This window comes from Phycodurus eques, chromosome 14 (assembly GCF_024500275.1).
Source record: "Phycodurus eques isolate BA_2022a chromosome 14, UOR_Pequ_1.1, whole genome shotgun sequence".
Classification (NCBI taxonomy): Eukaryota; Metazoa; Chordata; class Actinopteri; order Syngnathiformes; family Syngnathidae; genus Phycodurus; species Phycodurus eques.
Window position 1 is genome coordinate 12306121 of NC_084538.1, and position 20133 is coordinate 12326253.

The following is a 20133-nucleotide window of genomic DNA, read 5'->3' on the forward strand; positions in this document are numbered from 1 at the left end:
GTGAAGTTAGTTTCAACTGGAAGAATTCTATTGGCTGGAAAATGAGTTAGGCGGGATTTGTAGTGTGTTAAAAAGGTCAATTGGTTTAAACATAGACTGAAGGAAGAACAGACCAATCGGTCATGACATTTTGATGGATATTTATTACTTTGTGTCATCTGCTGCTCCAACCTAGCATCAACGCTCCGGAGAAGCGTGAAGGCTCAGTTGGTGCGGAGTCATGAGAGTGTTTGTAAACAACACGTTCACAAGGTAATTTAACAACCACGCTAATTCCTTGAATTCCCCTCATCCTTCTTGTCTCCTCGCACGCCCCATTTGTCTACGTGCGCGACTTAGTGAAACTGTCCTGACATGGCATGGTTAATAATTTGACCGTATTTGAAGCTTTGCAGGCAACGTGCTAATATTGACTGGCCTTGATACGTTGATATGCTAGCCAGCTGGGCCGGCCGGCTAGCAAATGCCAATGAAATGCCTTCTTTGTGTCCTGCCGTGACAGATCTGATGAACGCAGCTAATCACTAGCAGCATAATGTCGGCATGCTAAAAGCTATTTCGCAAGTGCGTTTTCCCCCTTGACAAAAGGTAAACATAAAGGCTATTGTAACGGTCGTATAGCGAGCGCTGTAGTCTTGAACCCTGCCTGAGCGCTTTTAACTTATTTAATGAGTGTGATGTAAACATTGTGTGTCAAAGCACTCCATGTGTTTATTTTGTGCAGGAAACTGGAGTCAGAGGCCTCCCTTCACACATCTTTGAGTATCAACACATCCAGCATCATCTTGGGATGTGAAGGATGTCAGAAATCATGTTTTAATTTCTTACAGTCGACGGGATGTCACAACACTGATTCATTCCTAACAGTTTTTTTCACAGACCATCATGTTTTAGCTGAAGAGCTTTAATAAGATCTTCCTTTTATCTTTGCACTGGACTGTACACGCATTAAGTCAATATGCCTTGGCCATTTTCCGAGTCCATTAAGAAGCGGGCCTGTCGGTACCTCCTGCATCGCTACCTTGGCAACTTTCTCCAGGAAAAATTGAGTTTGGATCAGCTCAGTTTAGATCTCTACCAAGGCACTGGATCACTGGCACAAGTGCCTTTGGATAAGTGGGTATGTTCATTTTAAGGAACTTGGATAAACACACGATCTGCACTGAGTAAAATTTGAGTTAACACATATTTTTCGTCTTTCAGTCACTAAATGAGCTCCTAGAGACAGCCGATGCTCCCTTTGAGATCATTGCGGGATTCATCCAGACTATTTCTCTAACCGTCCCGTGGGCAGCCTTGCTGCATGATAATTGTGCTCTCGAGGTCAAAGGTTTGGAGATGGTGTTTAGACCAAGGCCAAGAGTAGGTAAGCAGGTTTTACATCACTGAAATTTGAGAAAAGCATGGCATTTTGTTCGATATTAATCGCTGTATCTGAAAATTGTGTATTTCTTTTTCCAGCAACTGGCACTGAGCCCATGTATTGGTCCAGTTTCATGACGAGCAGCATGCAACTCGCCAAAGAGTGTCTGAGCCAGAAGCTCACAGATGATATGGGAGAGAGCTTCCAGCCGTTTGAAGGACTGGAGAAGTTTGCCGAAACTATTGAAACGGGTACATGATGTGTCGAGGAAGCCTCGGGAAGCACTTTGAAGTTGACAAATGCGGAGATGCATCAATTAATTGCTGTTTGAATTGCCTCTCCTCTAGTTCTGAGAAGAGTTAAAGTGACTTTTCTGGATACAGTTCTGAGGGTGGAACACATTCCAGAAAATTCCAAAACTGGAATTGCTCTTGAGGTTCGAATCAAGAAGTAAGTTGGGACAAATTTTTAAAACAACAATTTTAGTCATTTTTAAGCCAAAATCTACTGTCCATTATTTTCTTCTTAAATACAAAGTCTTAAGTCTGAAAAAAATTAAACAAAATGAAATGAATAAAATAAAGGTCTATATAGAGAATACACTGTTAACCCTGTATGAATTTTTTTTTGTGTTCAAGGACCACATTTGATATTTAAACTGACAGATGGGCCAGGTCAGATGAAAAAAATTGGTCGAAATATGTATTTAAAATATCTAAAGTACTTTATTGTAATAAAAAAGCAATCTACAGCGATCCCTCATTTTTCGCGGGTAATGAGGACCAGAAACCCCCGCGAAACGTGAAAAATCGCAAAGTAGGATGAAATGCGCTATATAAATACCTTAGCTTTTTAAAGACCATTTTAATTAATAACATTAGAATACTGTAATGCCCTTATCTTCCATTTTACTGATTTTTATTATATACTATGGGTGACATTATAGTCATTACCTTTTTGGTGTTGATTGTTTGCAAAAAATCACTGGATTCTGCTCTTATAGTACAGCATCTATTTTTAGTAAGTTACCAAATATGGTTTCTCCAATGTTCTGCGCACAGGATGGTAGAAGTCCTTGACTGTAGTAAATATGACCGAGGTCATCTGCTTCTGTGCTAGTTGTCTTTTTTTGTGTCTTCTTTTTCTAACTTTGTCCTGCTTTTATGTCAAGAATTTTTTACTCCGATGAAACTGGGGAGGAGAGCTCAAGTGTGAATGTGCATCAGCCAATCACATTTGCGCACAAAAAGCTGCAGATGGAAGGCATCACTGTATTTTGGGATGAGTTCTCTGATGTGTCTCGACCTGGTTTTAAATCTTCACCTCCTCCAACGGTTTGTCTTTTCAGATTTTGGATGAACAAGTTGCATGTACCTCCCGTCAGTCTAACAAAATCCACTTTCTTGCTTATTTGACAGGAAATGGAGCCAAAACTATCTCCTAGTTGGAATCCAAAAATCATTTGCGAGCCTCATCCGCAGTTCACAGAGACGGTATCCTCGACAGCACCCTTTCAACCTGTGCAAGTTGGGAGTCTCTGTGGTAAAATTGAGCTGTCCCTCACGCTGAAAAACAACCTAGCCATGCCTGGAGCAAAGGTAATTCAATGAATCTGTGTCATATATAAAAATGTTTGGTCATTCGATTTTTGTAGTGATATTCATAGACAAGAGGGTAGTGATCTTTGTTTGCCTCTCAGCTGGATGTCGCCGGTCACATTGACACATTGCTCATTTTGCTCTCACCACGCCAAGTTCATCTACTTCTGGACTTGTTTGGCGCTTTTTCCGGTGAACGTGAGTGCCTGTTATATAATGTAACAGACACGCAACGTCACTAAATATTTAACTTTCTGAGCATTTCTTTACTTTTGTATGCAGGTGCACAGGAATTGGCCAAGGACAGAAAGAGTCGGCCCATGCAGCAAGAGGATGAGTACCGACTCCACATGGAACTAAACCGGTGTCTGAAGAAAGAAACTACAATGGCAGGAGCAGAGGCTGAGCTCTTTGACAGCCAGACAACCCGAACTGTTTCCAGTCGAGGTTTGACTGAAACTATCCTCCACAGTGGAACCTCTATAATATCCAACACAATAATTTTTTCTGAAATAGAAATCCCCACTCCAGGGTCAAACTGTTGCTATTGTAAAAGGAATTCATGTATTTTAACAAAGTCAACGGAGTGGCCTGGCAAAGTCAACGCGTTGACTAGTTGTTTAAAGCCTTAATATATGCACACACACGTAGTAGTACTAAGGTGAGTTGTGATACAGATTTGTTTCATGCAACTCTTTAAATAAGATAACCACTATCAAAATGTGAAAACAATACAACCACCTTAACGACAAGACGTGTGTTGATGGCTTACTGCTTTGAATGCAAATCTCCTGACGTTGCTTCCCTTGTGTATATTCCTCCAATGTCAATTCAGTTTTTGTATGACCCAAGTGGCATTACATTTTCGAGATTCCACTGGATAGTGCTTTAAAAATTACACAGTGTCAGTTATTGTAATAAAGGAATATTCTTTTTGTCTTTCTCGAAACAAACGTGTGGTTGGAGTAGATGATGTCTTCTTCTCCATGGCTGACATGGACATGTCCCACAGCTTGTCGTCCCTTCCTCCTTTGGGGGAACCACTCACTGTGGATTTGGACTTGTCACTCAATAGCAACTACTCCGCGTCTCCGGGAGAATCGCCTTCGGGAAACACGACTGTAAGTCTACTGTGTATCACTCAATTGGATTGTGCAAGCAAATTGTAGTCCAGGCTCATCACCTACATGGACAAAATTAGAACCATCACATAATGATCTTAGTTGTTAATGTACTCTTATGAACCTCTGCCTTTATAAACCTCTAGTCAATGTGTTTTGTGGTGGTAGGCTCTGTGGGACGATTACGTGGACGTACCACGACAAAGAGAGAAGCAGACAAATGGAAAGTCAAGGGACCCGCAACTCCCTCAATCATTATTACGACAAACTTGTGAGTGTGTGCGTTTGTTTGGTCAACACGCTTTCATTCAAACAAACGATAATGTTGAGTCTCTTCCACATTTAGTTGTAGTCTGCAATGGAATGTGCCTCCTGTGTTTGTTTGGCTCAGTGAAAGTCCTAAAACTGAGTCATCATCATTGTCGTATTTGCTTTCAGCACATCCGTCCAAAACCCACGGAGACGAGTCAAGGCCAGAGGTGGTTTTAAGTCTGACATTGAGCAATTTGGCAGTCTCAGTCCTCCACATTGACCCACTGCCGCCACTAGATGCGTCCCCTAGTCCACTGGGCCCTATTGCTCCCCACTTCTTCAGCATAGTGGCCCCTGGCCATCTCGACCCCACTGCCTTCCTTCAATCTCGAGCAGTCTTTAACCAGGCCTGCCCCCAAGATCACCTCAGGTGTGCATTTTTTTTTTTAAATTACTGTTTCTTGTCATGTCACATCTTGGACTGTAATCTTAAATGCCCCAAGAATATGTCATCACACAGCACAAGAAGGTATGCTCAGTTATCGCCTTACTTACTGTTTTCCACATGATTGTTTTATATTCATGGATTCGTGTTTTCCAAAAGAATATTTATTGTAATTACGGCTTTATGACTACGTTAGCATTGGTTAGTGATCGATATTATGTGTGATTCTGATTTATGTACAAATTAGGGTTATATCGCCACCCTAGGAGCGAAACTCAGTTGGAAACCGAGGACCTCATATATTGGCATTCAAAGAAGTTTAACTACAGTGGGGTCCCACAACTTTTATCCAGCATGACCATACACATTGTCACTTTGTGTTGTGACAGTTAAGATTGGTAAAAAAATGACACGCGTGAAGCACACATGCGACACGAATGACTTCCTCTAAGGCTACCTTCACGCTGCAGGGCATGATGCCCAACTTGGATTTTTTTTGTTGAATTCAATCTCAATCTTTTTCTGCAGTCGTTCACATTACAAAAACAAAAGTGGCTCTGCTGTGGATTGAGCACATCCGTGACATCACATGCATGTGTACAACTGCGAGGCGGCGTGTTTACAGAAATAAATGTGGCCCCTCACAGAGGTCACGTCGTGACGCATTTGTGGTGATTTCAAGGATTTTTTTGCAACCGAAGCCAACATTTTATTATATTTATCAGTTCTAAAGCATCTTCTTTTCCCCACTGACTGTTTTCTAATGCTTTGTCCACAGTTGCCGTTTTGTGGTGTGTCTATTTTGCGCAGCAATTGTGACATTTCTCGCCTTATGATGACTTATAGGTTGGTTGCATGCCCCATGAGCGTCCATACTGCACTCGTGTCAGATACATATGCGATTTATTTCCACATAAGAAAGAGTCCTGTTTCGGATAGGAAAAAAATTGATATTGGACTGTTCACATTGACATGAAAAGTCACATTGGGCAAAGAAATCTGAATTGACCTGTAGTGTGAACATAGCTTAATATACAGTTTTGTATTGTATTTTAGTTTGGAATAATAAAATCCATCCATTTTCTATAAGGCTTGTCCTCATTAGGGTCGCAGGTAATTGAGGACTATCCTGCAGACTTCGGTCAAGAGGCGCAGGTTACACACTAGACTGGTTGCCAGTCAATGGAAAATTCTAATGTTACTTAATAAAACGTTTATGATATGGTGACAGTTGAACCCTGAAACAGAGGTGGACTAGCATCCTGGAAGTGATTGTGTTATATTTCAATAAAGGTCATGTCCTTAATAGGGGCATACAAATCTCAGGCTGACATGTTGCTATATCTACAGGTTTGTGGGTCAGGGTCTCAAGATAAACTATGAACACTGTCAGGGATCCAGCTTACGGACTTTTACCACTGATGTCTCCCTTGACCAAATGGAGTTGCTGGAGTGTCTGTTTCCCTCAGAGACCTTCACTGGTGGCTCTCAGAGATGCATCCAATACACTGAGGTCAGTGATGCAACACTGAGTTCAGCACATGCTCTGCATGCATTTTTGGGTGGATTCACAGCATGGCACTCACATGTTTCTCTCACAACTCAGCTCCTGATGTTTGGCACTGCAGCCAGTGGCAAAACACCACTTAGCACCTGCTTTCACCTGCTTTACAAACAGGTTGAGCGCAGAGGCCCCCAGGTAAATGCAAAAAAAAAAAATTAAAAAGCCACCTTCACATTTGGGATTCACATACATTTACAGAACTTTTGTCCGAGTGGTAGCTCAGTCTGAGCTTTATGTCTGTGCAGGGCGGCCAGGTGCGGCTCAGCACTATCCCAAGAAAAGCTGACATGCAGGTAGAGCTGGGCCCTGTGCGCTCCGAGCTCGACATCAGCATTGTGGACCGTCTCAATTCAGTACTTCAGCCTCAGAAGATGGCCACTTCGGAGATGATGGCCTCACACATGTACACATCCTACAATAAGCATGTCAGCTTGGTAAGAAGCTTTATTGAAGATAGTGAAAATCTACAGTATATTTTGTGTTTGACTCTAATTTAATGATGGGTACATACCCTGATAAGCCACGGCATTATGACCCCACTCTAACAATGTGAGGTAACCAAAGTAATAAGAAAATATGATGCAGTGCAGTTCTACAGAACTTTAAACGAGATACTAAATTGAAAAACTGTGTTAAATTTATACCTCACTGACAGTTTCAACAATACAATCTTTGTAAAGGCAAACTTTTAGATTCTGTTCTTGTGTTGGATGTAGATTGTGCAAGTGGTCATAATGTTGTAGTCTCAGTGTATGCCTGACCATGATGAACTAATTGCCACGCACCTACATCTTGATTACTGATTGCCTTTGTTTCATGATTACTCTCAGTAATGTAGATCTTTGTGCTTTTTTTTGCAGCACAAGGCATTTGCAGAGGTTTTTCTCGATGACAGCCACACCCCCTCCAACTGTCACGTGTCACTGACAGTTAATGCACCAATATTGGGCCTTGCAGTCCGCTTTCCCATTCCCGATCTGCGCTCCGATCAAGAGAGAGGTCCCTGGTTTAAAAGGTCCTTACAGAAAGAAGTACTGTACCTGGAGCTGGAAGACCTGGAAGTTAAAACTGAATTCAAGTGTGGCAGCACTCCAGATCAAACCAAAATGGAATTCACCTTCAGGGAGCTTATTGGTACGATGAGGTCAAAAGTCAAGAAAGTTGCCATATTGCCCACTGAATCCTCCCTAACTGTATTTTCCTTCATTTCCTTTCCACAGGCAGATTCCAGGAGGAGCCGGATCAACCAGCTGCCAGGTTCCTCAGAGTGTCCCACACCATGGATGGAGACATGACAACATCTGAAACTGTGAAATTTGATTGGCCGCGGTATGTTATATTTACCTTAACATTCTTGTCTGTTTGTTCCAAGTCGTCTCCCACTGACTGCACACTTCTCCCAACAGTGTCGTGTTGAAAATGAACCCCACTGCGGTGCACTCAATCCTTGAGCGTGTGACGGCCGAGGATGATGAAGGGGCCGAGGACCATTCCCTTGATGAGGAAGAGGAGGAAGGGGCTGCCCACTCACTCAAGGATGTTTGTGACTTTGGGAAACCAGAGCCATCACCCTTTTCTTCCCGGAGGGTTATGTATGAGAATGAAGAGGTAGGTTACACATTCATCACCAAAGGTATGGATCATTATTCAAACAACAACATTAGCACCCCTTTGCAGTTGAGGGAGCAGATGATGACAAGCCTTTATTTTGAAACCTTTTTTTCAATTGTAGATGGTTATACCTGGTGACGTTGCTGAGATGACTGAGTTCCAAGAGAAAACCATGAACAATTCCCGTTTTGTCCTTGAGCTGTGTTTCCCGAATGTGCAATTAGCACTACCCAGCAAAGCATTTTATGAAAAACTACACAACAGGTAAGTCCTTAAAAAATGCAAGCTGAATAACAAGAGATGCCAAAGGGAAAACTCATAATTGAGGACTATGAAAGTACTGTACATCACATGCTCATAACAATCTCCAGATATATGTACTGTAGATCTGCCCCTATATGAGCAGCATGTGAATAAGATGGCAGCAATCATGGAGCTGCTCTTATGCGTGACTGAAATTTGTCGAAATAACGAAAGTAAAATATATATATTTTTTAATGCACAAAAGGGTTAGTGTGAGTGCTTGTCTCTTATTATTCTCACAATAACTGGATAAACTAAGAGAAATATGATGACCCACCAGGACTGAATAATCTTTGTTTCAACCATACTGATATATAAATTGTACAGAATTTGTATTCACTATATTACAGAATAAACAATGACCTCCTCCTGTGGGAGTCCACTGCTCCTTCACCTGTGGAAACAGTCGAAAGCATGCCATATGGTGTTGGACTCTCTGTCGCCAGCCAATTGATCAACACTTACACTAAGGACAGCTTTAGCCAGTTTCGTTCGACTGGACCTGAGGGTGAGATGACTAAAACTAGCACTGTATGCAGACTGTCTCTGATTTGATCGAATTTAAGTGTTGTTAAAGCAGGCAGACAATTTGACACTTTGTGCTATGGTTGTAGAAGATACCAGTGGTTCGGATGAGGAGTACATGCACTACTACTCTCCTTCTTCTGACCGAGGATTCAGGTCTCAAAAGAAACAAAAGCCCAAATCTCAGAGTAAGAGTAAGAGCTCCCAGAGCTTGTTCTCTGTCATCATCAATGTCAATCATAGCTTGGTTGCTCTTCAAACTAACGCTAAGGTACATTTATCGCCTTCTTTCTTTCAAATCCTTTTTGCCGCACCTTTATTTAGACAATTCTATCTAAGTTGTTTCGATTATTTTATTTTTTTTTTAAAGAAGGAGGATAAAACGCTACTGAAAAACAAGCATGGGGAATTCTGGCTGGAGGTAAAAAATGCGGTGCTGTTCAGTGTCACACAGCATGAAGGTTTTAAAGACCAGCACTATGTCTGCTTCCACACCACCAATACTTCCATGTATCACCAAGGTAACCACCTACATTGTTGAGTATTTGACCTAAATGTAGCTGTATGAACTCATTACCATTTCTGTTAATGTGCACAGGACTTGTAGATGGAGGTACCGCCACCTCAGACATAAAGCTGCCATCCGGGTCACATCCACACTGGCTGGAACCAACCATCTACCAATCAGAGTCATCCCCCGAGAGATCCTCGACTCCTTCAGAGTGTAACAGCTTGGAGGCCCGCTGTATGGTGTCTGTCGCTGTCAAGATCTCATCGCAGAATTCTGAGCACAGTATCAAGGTAGGCTAAGATTTCTGATATGTCATAGGGCACACTGTTGACTATGGGCATGACTTTTTTTTTTTTTGGGTATTTAAAAGAATGCATAATCTGTGGCAAAAACACATTCTAAACTATGAGCCAAACATGAGTTAAGATTTTTTGAACTATCTAGTACTGACAATGCTTTAACCAGAAATATTTCATTTCAGTATAACAGACACACAACAACTCTTGTTTAATTGCCTTCCTTCTGTGTCTGTTTTTCTCATTTTGGAAATGGGATTAATTGTTCATATTTCTATTACCCAGGATGCCTGGAAGTGTGTCACGAAATCGACATCCATTATGGGGGAGACACACAGAATTTGACCACTTATTTAAGATATCCTCTAGTAGATGGGCTATTCAACTAATATTTGAAAAGGTTTCTTGAAGCAAAGGTCTAGAAGATAACTATTTATTGTGATATGTATTTAAGTAGCCTCGTCATTGTATATACATCTTTTTATTGTTAAGTAACACAAAAAAAACTACATGCATAACTGCTGATATGTATAGTTGTGCTCATAAGTTTACATACCCTGGGAGAATTTGTGACATTGGCATTTTTATTTATTTATGTTTTTACATATGAATGAACAGGGACCATGTCTTTCTTTTCTTTATTGCAATGTTTTGTTTAATAAATCAAATTAAAAATAGTTGTTCTGCCTAATCACTTAGGTTTTCTTTCAAGATTGGTACACATCCTACAAACTCTGACAGAGTATGTAAACGTATGAGCACAACTATGTCATGCTCTTTCATTTATGAAAGAAAAGGGCTCCATTTCTGATAGATTGCGACCTGACTTTCAACAGTCATATCAAATCAATTACTAAAACGGCCTTCTACCAGCTGAGGAAAATCTAGAGTGAAGGCTTGCACATGCCAAACAGACCAGGTGAAGTTCATCCATGCTTTAATCTCAAGTAGACTTGAATATTGTCAAGGTCTTTTGAATGGAGTCCCCCAAAAGAGCATTAAACAGCTGCAGCTCATTCAGAATGCTGCAGCTCAGGTTCTGACCAGAACAAAGAGGTCAGAACATACTACTCCAATTCTAAAGTCTCTACACTGGCTCCCTGTCAGCTTTAGAATAGATTTTAAAGTTGTGGTACTGGCCTATAAATCACTCAGTGGTTTACGTCTTGAATACATGAAAGAAATGCTAATTGAATATAAACCCAATAGGGCTCTAAGATCTATAGACCTAGGTCAAACAGTGGAGCACAGAGTCCAAAGCAAACATTGAGAAGCAGCATTTAGCTGTTATGCTGCACACAAATGGAATAAGTTGCCAACAGAAGTGACGTCAGCCCCAAGTGTGAATGTTTTTAAGTCCAGGTTAAAAACCCTTGTTTTTTTCTCATGCTTTCAAATATTTCTTGCACTGTATGCTGTTTTATTTGTACATTTATTTATTTCACTTATTTATTTGTTTGTTTTAAATGTTGATAAGCAGTTTTTTTCTTTTGTTTTTAAATGCTTTTATTCAATAAAGCCATTGAGTTACCTTGCGTATGAAGTGCGCTTTACAAATAAATTTGCTTTGCTTAATCTCGCTCACCTGGACCTCTCTCTATGTCTTTCTCTTTTTAGTCTGCACTGTTAAGTCATAGTGTTTAACACCTCAAGTGCAGACTTGATTGGCTGAGTAAGGTCATGTGGTATGGCTTAATTCACATGTAGTTGGTCTGTCATTTTTGTCATCCACTAAACCACTACTACTGTAAAGCCTACAATGGCTGCGCTGCTTAAAATAGAAGCGCCCCGTGAGGTTTTCAGTCCATTGTAAGTAACCCTTCTTTTTTGACTGTAGGTCTGGGTCCATATGGGACAGCTTCTGTGTCCGAACCCAGACCGTGGTCCGCCAGTTAGTGAAGTCTCGTATAGACATTTATTTTAAGAAATCCATACACTTTAAACTCTGGTGGACCGCATAAATTGAAGTGGTGGCCCAGCTTTGTTCTTGACTTTTACATATGTGATATATTTATTGTTTGTAATAGAAGGCATTCCTACTCAATTGTGATTTGTTTTTGCATGTAGGAATTTTTGGTTGCTGTTGGCGTGAGAGGAGCAACAGTCCAGCACAAAGTGGTCCCTCCCAACCAGGGCTGGTATGATCAGGTACCAACTCTACTCATCTTGAAGTGACATGTAATTCACCCAATGTATACAGCTGAAAACCAAAGACAAATTTATTTCCTCCAGATCGTTGACTTTTTGAATGTTTCTGATGAGCCCGTGTTGGGTTATGCTCCTCCCACGTCTGTAAGCACCCTACATCTACATTTATGGAACTGCTCTCTTGACTACAGGTGAAGTACTGACTGACCGGTAATTCCCAAATTAGTTACCTATCAGTTGTCGTGTGTGTGTGTGTGTGTGTGGGTGTGTGTGTGTGTGTGTGTGTGAGCGAGCGAGCGTGTGCGTCGGCGTGCATACGTGTGTGTATTCTAACGTGGCATGTTTTTTTTCCTTCGGACAGGCCTTTTTATTTACCTCTCAGATCACTGCTAGTGGTAGAAACATTTAGCATCTCTAGCAGCGTGTCCCTAGACAATTCTTCCTCAACACTCAGGTATGAGGTGACTTTTGCTAAGACTTTGAAAGCCAAGGTTCTTATTACCGCAGAGAAGTTCAGTCACGGTCACTGACTCTGTTCCAGGATCATTTTGGATGAAGCTGCGCTGTTCCTCTCAGACAAGTGTAATGCTGTCTCTGTCAATTTAGCACGTGGTAAGTCGACCCTCGATGCAAAGACTGTTTGAAGCAGGTTTTTAACCATGGCTCATCCTATTGTTTTTGTCATAGACTATGTTCAAGTGGTAGACATGGGAACTCTGGAACTGCGAATCACAGCTGTCAAACCTGGTGTGGATGGGAAACTGGTAGGAAAGACATTCCTAAAAGACTTAAAGGATCTTGCCTTTTTCACACTTTCTTGTATTATTTTTGGTAATAGTCTGAGCCAAGATTTGAGCTTCGATGTTCTAGTGACATCATCCACATCAGAACGTGCGCAGATTCCTGTGCTGCCCTCATGAACCTAATCCAGTACATTGCCAGCTATGGGGATTTGCTCCCTCCTGCAGAGCCAGAGGCCAAGCAAACCAGCTCCATCCAAAAAAACAAGGTTAGCAGTGGCACTATTTATCAGTGGTGGGAAGTATAAATACTTGGTTACAAAGTTGATTTTTCAGGTATCTGTACTTCACTTCAGGGGTAATTTTTCTGAGTGACTTTTTACATTTACACTCCCTACATTTGAAAACGGATGTACTACTATTTACTACTCCTTAGGCTTGTTACTTTTTTTCAGATTGACACTATGTAAAAAAAGGGGGTATAAATAGAGATGTAAGTCAACAGCAGGTGAGATCTTGCGGTCTCATGAGGAAAGAAACTGGGACAGCAGTTATGTGAACCAGGGAGCATTAACATCGATGGCAACAGTTAAAGAAGCAAGATATTCCCCAAGCGTTATCTGTGGTGAATACGTTGTCTTGTGCCAGCCTAGAAACCATGAGCTTCTGGCTTAAAAAAAACATTGTCTAATCTGGAAAAAAAATATATGCAAGTAACGTGTAATTTTTCAATTGTTATCATGACAAAATTCTGCGTTTTTTTATTAATCAATTCACGTTAGCAAAGCTGTAAGAACGCATTGTTTTGATAGCATAAAAGCCTGAGCCAACGTTAGCTAGTGCTTGGTTTTAAAAAAACAACGTGACATGTAACATACATTTTTTTCTTCTTAGGATGAGCACTATGTAAGATAATAAGAGGCACACTATTCTGTGTGCAGGGAAGTTTTTTTTCCTGTTGTGCCAAGTTAACAAAACAGGTATTTTATATAAGTGACAGTAGAAATTTATTTTTAATTTATACCTTTGTACTTAAAAGTAGTCAGAGTATTTACTTTTTACTTTTGCTTAAGTGCAGGAGTTGAATCGCTACTACTTTTACCTGAGTGTTTTTTTTTTTAACAGATGTCTATGTACTTGTACTTAAGTACAGAGTGTGAGTGCAACCTCTGCCATTGATGACCATATTACATAACAATCATTAAGCTCTATATCTCATAGATGCCTAGTCTGAGTTTGTTTGTTTGGACAGGCAGAGTTCCCCAGCCGGCTCGTCTCTCAGACTCAGCTGCTAGCCGAGACCGAGCAGCAGATGTTGCAGGATCTGATGAGCGAAGCAATGGAGGAGACTGATGGGCAGTATGCTTCCGGGCTACAACAGAATGGTAAGCCTTTGGTTCAGAATGATTCTTGCAGTGACCCCTTTGCACTATTTAGTGCCATACTAATAATATTTAATCAAATTTGCAGGTGCTCAGGAGGAGAGGAATCATGATCATGAGCCCCCTCGCTCCGACTTGTTCCTGTTCCCAGATGAGAGTGGGAATTTTGTCCAGGATTCCAGTCCCACTTACCCCATCCTCCACTCTCCTCTCATCACTCCTTTCCCTAACCTGGCACAGGAAACTGATGACTTTTGTATTCTGGAGACGCCCGGTTCTAGAGCAGAGGTCTGCATGTGTTGATTGTATCATAACCTAATATTAATTTACTTTGGATTTATAGTAGTTAATTTGCCACTACTGGGATTGACTAGTGACCAGTCCAGAGTGTATCCTGCCTCTTGCCCAAAATTAACTGGGATTTGCTCCAGCTCACCAACGACCCTAATTAGGGGAATGAATGGATGTTTGACTCCTGATTTTGTTCTTTTTATTTAGAACATTGTGACATTTTGTGTATTTATAACACTACTTGATGTCTCAAAGTGGGCAAAGATTTATGTCATTTTAAAACTTGTACTAAATTATCACATTCTTTTGTCATGGGGTTGAAACGTTTATGAATCTCACTGTCATCTTCTCCAATATGCGTGTAATCGTGTTGTGCGTTTATCTTTTCAAATAGAAATGCAGAGGATCCCTACATATTCACAAATTCACCAGATTTTTTTTTTAGCACCAGAAATCAGAATCAGAATCATCTTTTTTTGCCAAGTATGTCCAAAACACACAAGGAATTTGTCTCCAGTAGTTGGAGCCGCTCTAGTACAACAGACAGTCAATTTACAGAACACTTTGGGGACATCCCAATCCCCGCTTATTTATTATTTTACATAGCAGTTACTCATGGATCTTTGCTATTCGCGGTCAGGATCAGTCCCTATCCCCCGCCAATATCAGGGGTCCACTCTCCACAATGAACTGCAAATGTTGTCAAACTTAAAGGAATACAGATTTTAAAAAATAATATACAATCCAATTTTGATATAAATTGATTTTAAATTATTACACTGCAACTGAGGAAATAAACATCATCAATGGAAGACTTAACAATTGTTATTGTAGGCAATACTGTGTGACTCACTCTGCACGACCCAAGTCTATCAAGTGAACATAATATTTGATACCTCATTGCTCTGAGCAGCTCAATTTTTTCTACAAACATTTGAGAATGTTAGCAGCGATATGGTGTGGCCATCTACAACCATGCATTGCTCGAAAAAACGCAAGCAACAATGTGTTTCAGGATGTTGATCAGGAGCCCATCGTAAAGCTGCTCACCTGCGAGCCTGTGCTAATCAGATATGATCACTTCAGTCAGCCTCTGGATGGAAGTGACTCCAGCCGCGGAGCCTTGAATTTTCCCATCCCGGAGGTGCGTTACCTCATCAAGGAGATCTCCCTTGTGTGGCACCTTTATGGTGGTAAAGATTTTGGCAGTGTGACGTTTACAGTTTCTCCTGCCAGAAGCCGGGGGTGAGTTAATAATTTTTTTCAACTGTATTTGTAAAAATACAAAACAACCAACATTGTTTTCCCCTTTCTTTGCAATTCAGTACTACTCCCCACAGTTCCCCCTCTCAAACTCCAGTTCGACAAGCCAGAGTTGCAGGACGCACTGGAGGTGGAAAAGGAAGGAATCCTGATGTCCTGATGGAGATCCAACTCAGCAAAGTAATTTTCTCAGTTATTTTCTCCTTCATGGAGCTAAATATGGTAACGCAATTATCATGAGCACCTAACATTGTGCCAGTTCACCTAATGTTGCTGCCGGTTAGTTTTTGTCAGATGCCCTATACTGACTTTTAACCCTTGTTTTTCCAAACTGTTGACCAACTTGTTTTCACCTCCTCCTCAGGTGAGATTTCAACACGAGGTGTACCCAGAGGACCAGGAGGCTTCCGGATCACTAGCAGAACAGCCAGTATCCCGCCAGGTGTTTGTTGTTCAAGACTTGGAGATCCGAGACAGACTGGCAAGCTCTCAGATGAACAAGTTCCTCTACTTGTACTCCAGCAAAGAAATGCCCCGCAAGGCGCATTCTAACATGGTGAGGGAAAGCAGCACACATGTATTCATCTATTGAAGTCTGAACATGGTGTACTCTTAACTTCTTTTCTGGTGCTTAGTTGACAGTAAAGGCGGTGCACATGTGTCCCGAGTCAGGCCAGGCTCCACAGGAGTGCTGCTTACGTGTTTCCCTAATGCCTCTCCGCCTCAATATCGATCAGGTAAAGCATGTTTCCTGTGTAGAAATGACAAAAAAGCAAAATTGTCAACCTTTCAAACATGGCTATGCCTTCTTTTTTTTCCTTTGAAGGATGCGCTCTTCTTCCTGAAAGACTTTTTCACTAGTCTTTCCACAGAAGTGGAGTTTTTCTCACCACCTAGTCAAGATGGTAAATCATTATACTGACTTCAACATCAGTAGGTTTTCAACTTGCTTAGAAATTGACTAAAATGTTTCATGCTGCCGCAGTGAATATGTCCATGAAGAAAGCCTCCGCCCCAGAGATCTCATGCAGCTTCTCTAAGCATGCTGGCACCAGTCAAGACCCAGCACCCATCATCTCCGTCCCTGCTCAGAGACGTTTGAGCCAGAATGGTTGCTCCAGGTGCGGCCGAGAAGAGCCCGGTGACGATGACGCATCCACTGCGTCCTTCTCAGACCAACCCATATTCTTTAGGTTGGTGCCAAATAAGTCACTAAATTAAAGAAAGATCAAAAGCGCTTTACAGAGCATCCCAATTTACTCCTTTTTCCACTACAGGGAATTCAGATTCACCTCTGAGGTTCCCATTCGCTTGGATTATCATGGAAAACATGTCTCACTGGAGCAGGTACTGACTTTTTACAAGGCTTTGAGTCCATTCCATTCACTGTTAGTTAACTCTGATTGCAGTTCACTGTTTTTCTTCACAGGGAACATTTTCAGGGATCATTATCGGCTTGACACAGCTGAACTGTTCAGAGCTCAAACTGAGACAGCTGTGCTACCGACAAGGGTATGTATTTTTGTTATTACAAAAAATGTAATGCAATAATGCAGCCAGTAATACAGTTGTACATTAGCCAAAACTCAATCATTCAAAATCTTCGTGAGTAATTAGGTACTATATTTACTTGATTTGTTAGATACCGGTATTACCGATTTACTTTCTTGCTTGTTGCTTTATTAAATTACTGCTTGTTTAGTTAATTGCATTATTATTCACTTTGGGCTATGTGTTTGTTACCTATTTAATTATTTTGTTTTTGGTTTGTTAATTATCATTAAAATAAATCGGTTATGAGTGACATATCTACAGTATTTATATGCATATTATGGCATGGTGAAAACTTTAATTATTTTGTACAGTAAATTAAAAGAGTCTCATTTAAAAATAACTTCCATACCATGATACCTGAGTAGTGTAATCCTTTTTAAATGTTGCTGTTTTTTTCTTCTAACTGTCATGCAGTTTATTAGGCGTGGATAAGCTCTTTTCCTATGCAATTAATGAGTGGCTTAACGACATAAAGAAAAACCAGCTTCCGGGCCTCCTGGGTGGTGTCGGGCCCATTCACTCGCTGGTCCAGCTGGGTAAATATAGCCTTCTATTGTATGCATATGATTAAAACTGCTTGTTGTAGTAATAATTGAAAGCTGATGGTTCTATTTACTATCAAACAATGCACCACCTTCAGTATTTTTATTTTTATTTTTATTATATTAATAGGTACATTTCCCAGCATGTGTCAGGTTTAAGCTTAACAATTCATGCTTACCCAGTCTGAATGCGTACCTCTTTCATCCTACTTGTACTGGTTGGATATATGAGCTATATTATGCTAGGCTACGAATAGACATGCAGCCCAATGCATAAATGTTCTGTTCAGTTCAGGGATTCCGGGACTTGGTGTGGCTCCCCATTGAGCAGTACAGGAAGGATGGTCGCATCGTGCGTGGCTTTCAGCGTGGCACTGCCTCCTTCGGAACCTCCACAGCTATGGCCGCCCTGGAACTTACCAATAGGATGGTGCAGACCATCCAGGTAAACTGGTGCCTTGGCAAGATACTGCCAAAACCCTGTCTAAATAGGAAAGTGTCAAGGATGTCTGTTGAAGTGATGCATCTTAACCAAGGCACATTCTTTGTAGGTCGGGGAAGAGCTAAGTTTTAGCCTGGGTTGTTAGTGGAAGTTTCAGAGTCTTTGCTGCATGTCCACTTGCACTTCTGGTGCATTTTTTTCACAAACAAATAGGCATTATTTTTAAGGGTAATATTGTAAAATGAAATAACATTTTTTGGCATCATAGTTTGTTTTATTTACAGTTTAAACTATGAATATAAGCAATTATAAAAATGTTGCGAATAGCGAGGGATTTTCTGCAAACAATGATAATAAGGCAAATATTAAATGTTCCGTAATGTAATGTTGGCTTGGATTGACTCTTCCCCCCCCCAATTGATTTCATTGAGGGTAACATTACTCCACTGGCAGACATCAGCAATTGTTTTTGTTAATTAATGATGGGCATGCACTAATGGAGCATAATTGCACTATATTTAATGGTCTATGCTTTCACTGTAGTTTGGATTTATAGCAGGTGTTTTTAATTTGTTTATTTTTTATGTTTGAGCAGACTGGTATGTCTACATCACTGACCAATGATGTCAGGCACACATTGACGGGGGTACAGCCAGTCTATTGTTAACTCTGCAGTCGCACTTGAATTGAAGTTATCCAATATGCATCAGATGTTTATCCACATTTGGAAGAGGCATGATTCTGATGCAGTTTTATATTTACACTGCCATGACACAAATCTAAATTGCCACTTGGAGCAACAACAACAAAATCGGAATTGTGTCACAAGCAGTGTAAATCCAGTAAAAAATTCAGTTTAGATGAGCAAATGCTTTTCTGATGATATGATCCATTTTGTTAGGCAGCAGCGGAGACGGCCTATGACATGGTGTCTCCGGTGGCGAATGAAAGAGATGCAAAGAGGGTAAAACGGTTCTCCCACTATGGACTGGCTCATCAGCCTGTTGACCTGAGAGAAGGTGTAGCCAAAGCCTATACAGTGGTGAAAGAGGTACCCAACTGAAAGAAGAGTATTCATGCAACAGTGCTGTTTCTTAAAGCTGTATTTTTGTTATCCTGTCTAGGGAATCACAGACACAGCTTTGACCATCTACGACACGGCCACCCGGGAACATGAACAACGCGGCATGACCGGAGCAGTGGGTGGGGTTCTCCGTCATTTGCCGCCTGCAGTCGTCAAGCCCCTCATTATGGCCACGGAAGCTACCTCCAATGTCTTGGGTGGCATGAGGAACCAGATTCACCCCGATGCCCGCCAGGAGGAGTCTCAAAAGTGGAGGCAAGGCGAGGAGTAATGAAGGCGAACATCTGTTCTGGTGTAAATAATGATCATCTCATGACGGTTGAGCTCACCGGTTCCCTCACCAGTGCCTTCATGTTCATGGTTATCAAACTCTCTAATCAAAGGGATGCATACAAGTCATATCTTTATTAGGTTATGTTGTCTTGTAGGGACGATGCAGCATCTAAACATACAGTATAATCATTAAGATGACATGTTTACAAGTTGTTCTGTTATCTTAGTTTCTGTCAGTAGTAATATCTCACTTGTGATCCTGGATTAAAGGTACGTGTACGTACGTGGGCTTTGTTATTTACTGTAAATATTCTAATTTGTAACATGCAAATATATAAAGACGAGTAGGATGTGGTATGGTTGTTTGGAGTTACGGCACTTTTGAGAAACTTGAAGGGTCACTGCTTGCCTAAAGAAGTGATACTATGGGGCAGCATTTTATTTTTTAAAATTATTTTTCCAGCTGTCAACATTGTCAGGTTTCCACATGCAGCTGCTTTAATTGTTAAAACCAAATTTTGGCATCTACTCAAATATCGTGAGCCCAAGTCTTAAGATACTGCTTGTATTTTTTTTCCCCCTATGAATCCTATTTTTTTTGGGCTGCACTCATTTTTTTTTTGGGAAGTAACTATTGTACATATATGTAAAGTTCATTCTTTGTATTGTAAGTATGATTGGAAATTAAAAACGTACATTGTTCAACATTAATTGTGCCATTTATGTGAATTTAATAGACTCAAACGTTGTCACTGCAGCTGTTTACACAAATCTTTGACCTGTTGAATCAGAAATTGACGTTGCCATAGCAGCAGAGGGACTAAT

General features: G+C 40.9%; 1 protein-coding gene across 2 annotated transcripts; it reads left to right on the top strand.

Moving 5' to 3' along the window:
• Positions 1-153: 153 nt before the first annotated feature.
• On the top strand, positions 154-20015 carry atg2b (autophagy related 2B). 2 transcript variants are annotated; one of them, XM_061696104.1, is made up of 43 exons: positions 154-252; positions 725-1120; positions 1204-1366; positions 1462-1614; positions 1711-1813; positions 2535-2697; positions 2782-2961; positions 3063-3159; positions 3244-3408; positions 3931-4082; positions 4251-4353; positions 4521-4764; positions 6130-6292; positions 6386-6478; positions 6589-6777; positions 7204-7477; positions 7564-7672; positions 7750-7951; positions 8076-8218; positions 8608-8765; positions 8872-9053; positions 9153-9303; positions 9381-9583; positions 11657-11737; positions 11822-11928; positions 12099-12191; positions 12279-12349; positions 12425-12501; positions 12576-12746; positions 13730-13862; positions 13948-14147; positions 15166-15395; positions 15476-15593; positions 15778-15969; positions 16049-16150; positions 16240-16318; positions 16399-16606; positions 16691-16760; positions 16843-16925; positions 17382-17503; positions 17800-17954; positions 18853-19002; positions 19076-20015. In XM_061696104.1, exons 2-43 carry the CDS (start codon positions 959-961, stop codon positions 19304-19306), a joined length of 6225 nt encoding a protein of 2074 aa, XP_061552088.1. In that variant the 5' UTR covers positions 154-252; positions 725-958; the 3' UTR covers positions 19307-20015. The 2 variants fall into 2 exon arrangements, with proteins under 2 accessions (XP_061552088.1, XP_061552089.1); XM_061696105.1 differs by lacking the exons at positions 154-252; positions 725-1120; positions 1204-1366; ... (2 more) ...; positions 2535-2697; positions 3063-3159 and having other exon boundaries at positions 2874-2961.
• The last annotated feature ends 118 nt before the right edge of the window (positions 20016-20133 follow it).